General features: G+C 41.2%; 1 protein-coding gene across 2 annotated transcripts in view; it reads right to left on the bottom strand.

Annotated features, from left to right (window-relative positions):
• The window catches only part of LOC109109379 (FYVE, RhoGEF and PH domain-containing protein 6-like), a 30197-nt gene extending 24210 nt beyond the window's left edge, over window positions 1–5987 (bottom strand). Inside the window, exons 1-3 of one of the 2 annotated variants that reach the window (XM_042722298.1) lie at window positions 5952–5987; window positions 5760–5866; window positions 1448–3470 (exon numbers count right to left, since the gene is read on the bottom strand). In XM_042722298.1, the coding sequence (XP_042578232.1) occupies window positions 1448–3470; window positions 5760–5769 (2033 nt within the window). In that variant the 5' untranslated portion in view covers window positions 5770–5866; window positions 5952–5987. The other variant, XM_042722297.1, reaches the window with a different exon arrangement.
• Between the last annotated feature and the right edge of the window lie 695 nt (window positions 5988–6682).

The following is a 6682-nucleotide window of genomic DNA, read 5'->3' on the forward strand; positions in this document are numbered from 1 at the left end:
CACCACAACTATGATACTATGACACAGAGGAACAATACTGCTGGAATCACTTGTGGCAATCACGTTTTTCCAGCTGATGAATGATAAAAACATTCACAGCCAATCAGAATCCACCTGCTGGATTCTGAGAGCTCAAGCATTTAAAGCAGCAGATGACATAACTGCAACACATGCTGATAAAAACACGATTATCCATCGCTGTGGATGTTAATATACTTATCGTTATTGTTATCTATATAAAGTTACTGCTCTTGGTAAGGCCAGGTTAATGCTGCGCAGGCATTCATTCAATCAAGAAAAATAGAAATAATCCCTAATAAATTTATAAAAAAATTCTTAAGGGACTATATATTGTAATTTACAGACATGGCTTGGACCTGTCTGTGTGAAAATGTTTTTAGGTATTCTACTGACTGCCTGATTAGAAAAAGTAGCTTGTTGATCTTGAGAGCTCAAGCATTTAAAGCAGCAGATGACATAAGTGGTGTAGTTGTTGCATATATTGTTGGTAAATGTGGACTTTTAACCATCCAAACAGTGATCCCTTGGTCATAACCACCAAAATATGTTGATTATTATGTATTATTATATATTTTTTCCCAATTTAAAACTTGGGTATTCTGTAGTCTTAGGTATTATTCACGAGAATGTACTCTTATAATCCAATCACTGCACTGTATTATGCATGAGGTCGTATTAAAGAGGAGAATTCAAATTAAGCGTGTTTTCAAGTTTTCGTGAACTTTTTTCATATTTTATTGTGCTCCAAACATGAACCAGCACTGTGTATGCACACACATCATCTCTTCTCCAAATGAAATATGCATAAATAAAGGCACTGATACAGTGGTAAGCGATGACATGACGGATTGTGATGAGGCCGTTATGACGCAACTTTTTCGTGCTCAAATTTGTTATTTTATATGTAGATGTGTGGAAAAAGAGAGTGACTTTTGGTGTAAAAGGGCCTTTAAAGTTGCCAAAAAGATTTTTTTTTTGTGGGGGGGGGGTGGTTGTTATTAAAAAACAAATAAGCTAACCCACACCAGGTGACAGAAATTGTAACTCAAAAGGAACGGATTTATATAAAAAGTAACTAACTGATGCAATTAGTTACTTTTTATGGAATAAAACACAATATTCTGATGCATTACTTTTAAAAGTAACTTTCCCCAACACTAAGTGCACATAATCATAGCAAACCTTTTCTCAATGTATTCTCAATGAAACATACTGTAATACCCAATTTTTTCCTAAATTGCTCAAAGGGTAATGTGTTATATGTTTTTAATTTAGGAATCATGGTTGAATTGGCACAAAGCCATTACCATATCTGTAACCTCAATCAATCACAGTAAATCCCTCAAATCAAAACCTATTAAACAAGACAACTGTAGTTCGGGATGGTGATGTGAATAATGTCATATATGCATATGCACAAACTGACCTGTTCGCCTCATATGGTTCCTGAACTTCATACACGCCCGTGTCCACATCCTGATTTGAATAAACCCAGGGCAGGTTCATGTACTCCGGAATCTCCTCGTATAATGGGACGTTCTCGTATTCCACTCCGCAGTCAGCCTCACTGTCAGCTTGAGCTTCTTCATCATCGCCAGGTGCGACCTGATTAGTGGGTGTGGCTTCATGCTCCTCGTATTCAGCATCAGTACGAGTGCAATCCAGGGACTGTCCACTGCGAAGCAACTTCGGAAGCAACCGTGCACACACACGCAGCTCTAGAAGTTTCCGCAAGCTACGGCGCGTTTGATCGGAGCGCACCAACTGCTCGGAAGATTCGGATACGGTGTCCACTCTCTGTAGATCTGCAGAGGAAAACGACTTCGCCCTCTGTTTGACGAAAACAGGTCCCAAACCTCCAGCATGTGGTTGGCTGTTACTGCGAGCCGGCTGGTTTCTACTGAAGAGAGGGATGTTGGGAAGAGCGACTCGCCATGAAGGTTTCTCCTGAGGAGGTGCCGGAAGTTCTCCGAATACGGGAGGACTGGAGTTTGGAAGTGGAGGAGGAGTGTGCGTTAGAGGAGGCGTGTTTTGCTTCCGCAACACGGCAGATGCGGGAAGACTGTTTCGTTGGGGCTTTTTAGGCATGACTTTCGGTGACCTTTCCTCCCCGTCCAGAGACGGCTTGGTTATAGCTGCCACTTGTGATCCACAGCTGAGCTTAATCTGTTTAGGAAGGCTCTGAGTTATTGGGTATCGAGCAAAATCTCCATATGCACAATCACCTTCATCATCGCTTTGCACCTCCTCGTCTTTACACTCAACCTCTTGAAGATCTGAGTGGCAATGCAAAAGCAAGTTGTCCACTGATGTTGAGGCCTTGCATGAGGAATCAACCATTTGTGGGAGGGATTTCTGTCGAGGTGGTGGAGCTGGAGGTTGCGACCCCTCCTCCTCCGCAGCTGTGCTCATAGAAGCTAAAGTTACACCATTTGTCGGAACTGAATAATGGGTGGAGTCTAGATCAAAAGGCACGTCTTCAGTATGTGCACTGTGAAAAGAGTCTACATTGTGCAAAGAATCAGTGTTGGTTGAGGAGTCAGTGTCCGTGTTTTCCGTGTTATCTTTAGGGGAACTTAAATTTAGAGGCGTGTCTGTGTAGGTGTGACAGCTTTTGGAAAAGTTTTTGGGATTTTCTAGTAATGTGTCTGTCTGAACGTGTTCAGGAGTCTCTGTAGGTGTATCTGCTTGAGTGTCCAAAGGTGCAATTTCCACAACATTCTGCCTAAGAAGTGCCCTCCGAGGGCGTCGTGGGTGGGGTACAGGGAGTGGCTTGCTGGGTGGTGCAGGAACCCCATCATTGCCACTGGTGCAAGAGCTAAAAATGGAGTTCCCGGTGTGTTTCTGCTCTGCAGACCATTCCTGCAGACTTTCCGTAGGACTGTGTCGTGGGATCTGCACAGAAGTTTGTTTTTGTGTACCTGCCTGGTCTTTTTCTAGTGTGGCAGAGTTTGGTTCTTCCTGTGCCTCTGTGGAAGTGTGGGATGAGTCCGTGGGAGCATGCATTTGTTCCTGTTCAGATCTGGAAGCATGTTCCAATGTGTCATTGTGAAACAACTGTTCTTTTGGGCTGTCCCCCTCTTTGAAAACACCTACCTCTGCTGTTCCACATGCTTCCTTAGAATCCTCTGATTTGCTGTTACCTAGTTGATAACCTTGAATACTGGGTGATATAATGTAATGTGACAGGTGTGAGGATAGTAGAGCAGGACCCCCATTTTTGGAGACAGGGGGAAGCTGGGTTTTGCAGGGATCTTGTCTTGGCTGGAGAGGTTTCTGAGGGGCTTTGGGCAAACATGGTTTGGGGGCGACAGCAGGTTTTCCTCTCTTGTGTGCAGTGGGTGAGGGTGACGGCAGCAGGATCTCTGGTTTTGGGGCGATGGGGGGAGGTGATGGTTTCTGCGACTGAACCAGCTTGGGTTTGGGGGCAACTGGTGGTTTCTTCATTCCTACATAAACTCACACAGAGAGGAAAGAGAGGGGAGCTACATGAATGCCATGAATAGACTTGCATACCACATACACACAGCTGAACACGATGGCTCATGACTTGAGTACAAGACAGAAATGCAGCTCTGAAACAAACAAAAAGAAACGTTTGATTTATTTGATTCTCTGCTATTAGGATTGGGTGAGATCCTGCAAGTGAAAGTCCAATATGAGTCATTATCAGGTCAAGATTTTGCCATCTTTCACAATAATGCTCGATAGCATATTCTAGTACAGCATTCTAAACAGTTGTTTCCAATACACACAATCTAATATCAGACCTTTCCTTTTATAGCCCTTACAAAAAGCACTGATTCTTGAGACAAAATAGGCTACAGGCATGCAAAAATAAGCGTTCACGTGCCGAGAAAGTATGTTAGATTTAGAGTTTAACATTTTTAGAGGCATTCACCTATGTTTGGATGTTGAAGAGCATTCAACTTTAAGAATGAATGGATAACACAAAGTCTAATTAACTGTCAGCTCCATTTATTGAATTGTAAAAGACGACAGCTGCAATGTTGAGAAAATATCCATATTTCACATATCACACAGGTATCAAATGTTGAAGCCATTTTGTTTTTCTGGTGTTGCCATTATATCCCAAACTATTATGTTACAATTTAATTGGAATAATTGAGTTGACATCATACTAAAAATGTTGCTTTGATCGCAGGAGTAAATTCCATTTTAAAATATATTCAAATAAAAAGCAGTTATTTTAAATAGTAAAAGTATTTCACAATATTACTGCTTTTGCTGTATTTTGGATCAAATAAATGCAGGCTTGGTGAGCAGAAGAGACTTTATATAAAAAAATAAAAATAAAAAAAAATAAAAAAAACTTTTTACTGGTAGTGTGTAAGCGGTGGAAGAGAAAATATAAGAATGAGTAAGGCAATCTAAATTATATATATATGTGTGTGTGTGTGTGTGTGTGTGTGTGTGTGTGTGTGTGTATAAATCACAGTTTCTCCTCAGCCGATGCAATGTTGTTGAGCCGATGAAATTACAGGTGAAGGATGGTTTTGATATTGCCTGATTGATAAATGTTCTCATAAACATATTAAAGTCACAGATATCAGATAGGGACACAGCTGTTTTCTATACATAGACATTTTCTCTTAGTTTATAAAATGTAATCTATATGAATTACTGAGTAATAGACAAAAACTGGAAATGTTGCTATGTTCAGAACTAATAGCAGGCAGGGGATATAATCTAACGTAGTAAACACCCTAATTTCCTACAAAATGCAGTTACTACTATTCTTGTTACTGTTACTTCCATAAAATAAATGTGTTTACATGGCTTGAAGCAGATCCTGTTAGTTTTAAAGTAACTACAGTTATCATTATAGTGGGATGTATGCTACAGATGTCAAAATTAACGATTAAAGGAGAAAACGATTGTGTTGACTTCGCAGAATTCACTTAGACAGCGCTTTCGGGAGAAACAACAACTTAGATTAGTTGATGCTCTCTTGAGGAAATGTGGTCTTCATTCCAAAGAGAAGCAATCCAAGACTAATCCTGGAGGCGCCCTCCTCCGTCCACCCGGAGCTCGTGCTTCAGTCCGGATCCGGGAGCCGAGCTCACGAGCCGTCTGTCGCCGGAGTCGCTGCGTCTTCCTCGGCAGCAGCACGCGAGACCGAGTCATCATCAGGCGGATGTTCCCGGAGAGAGCTCCTTGCAGCAGTGGAAAGACCGTCACGGGACTTTTCCACCTTATCCTCTACGGTTCAACCCTCCATAACAGTGTCCTTATCGATTGACGAGGACAAAGGAAAAAGTGACCTCTAACCGAAATGGTTATAAGTGTGTATAAAAACCGAAGGGACCGGGGAAAGGAAATAAAGAAAGGTTGAAACAAAAGACTGAAGTTAAATCAAAGTATTCCGTGCGGTTTCCATACATGCACATGCCTGGGAGGAAAAAAACCTGGATAAAACTGAAACTAGAATATCCCTTCAGGGTTCGGCTTTTAAACATGCCAAAATAAAACCACAACACCGTTCCTTACCTTCTTCATCCAGGAATGTGTTCGTCCCGTTAGCACAATATTAGCCTCTAACAGAGACGGGAACACTGACGCTACTAACCTTACTTCTATAAAGTTGCAACACATGGGAATATTTTAATGAAATCGTTAAATATCGTAATAAAACCCCTACGTTCCCGACTTCCCTGCCTGGACTGCTTGTTCAGCAGAAGTAAGTTAGCTTATGTTTATTCGTCCAGGAAACTAACCTGTACTCATGATCCCCAAACGAGTCTCTTTACTCCATGAATGAGCCGCATTCAGCACACTTCCTTCAGATCCAGACCTTTTCTTCTGGCGGGAGCCATTGCACGTCCTAAAAGGAGAGACAACTCGATATAGTCAAAAGATCTTCCAAAGCCTTTGTATTTCTAATAAGTCGGGACGTGTCCCATGCTTGCCGTGGTGTTTGCCACCGCTTTTGTAAAGCTGGAACGGCGGAGTCCAGTCAGAGAGTTCAGTAAAAACTTCCCCGATCCGCCGCTAGAGGCGCTCTTACTGGGGAGACCCGATGCATTTAGTGAATCGGTTCGTTGAACAGATAGTTTCAATGAATCTTTTTAACAAACCTGTTCAGATATTAGTTTCTTCATCTATAAAGAAATAAAAAATGTATGTGTCTGATTATGTCACCTGAATAATGGTTTCTTTAAAACGTGATATACGAATGCACAACATTGTTTGGACTCCCATATTGCCCACATCATAACTTAAAGTGCTCCTTGCAAACAATTAAGGAATACATGTTGCACAACCAACAACAGTTAAATATGATATATGTTTCAGCAACGTTTCCACCTTTGTTTACAGTATGTCATTAACAGTTAATAAGATCAAGATCAACTGGTTTTGGGGCAGAGTTCAGTCATTACGGATTCTTTGAAAGGAACCGATTCCAATGAACGATTCGTGTGCGAATCGCACATCACTAGAATACACCATCGACTGCTGTAGCGAGAAAAAACACTAGATGGTTACAAGTTGAAACAGAAATAAATTAATCTTTATTCCACATTGGGGCACATGCAAATAGTCTGTGAGTTTATATATTTAATACATCCGACTGTATTCACTGTATTCATTCATTTACTTGAATGACTGTATTCATTCAAGTAAAGCAGACTTGACTTGA

This window comes from Cyprinus carpio, chromosome B4, assembly GCF_018340385.1.
Source record: "Cyprinus carpio isolate SPL01 chromosome B4, ASM1834038v1, whole genome shotgun sequence".
Lineage (NCBI taxonomy): Eukaryota > Metazoa > Chordata > Actinopteri > Cypriniformes > Cyprinidae > Cyprinus > Cyprinus carpio.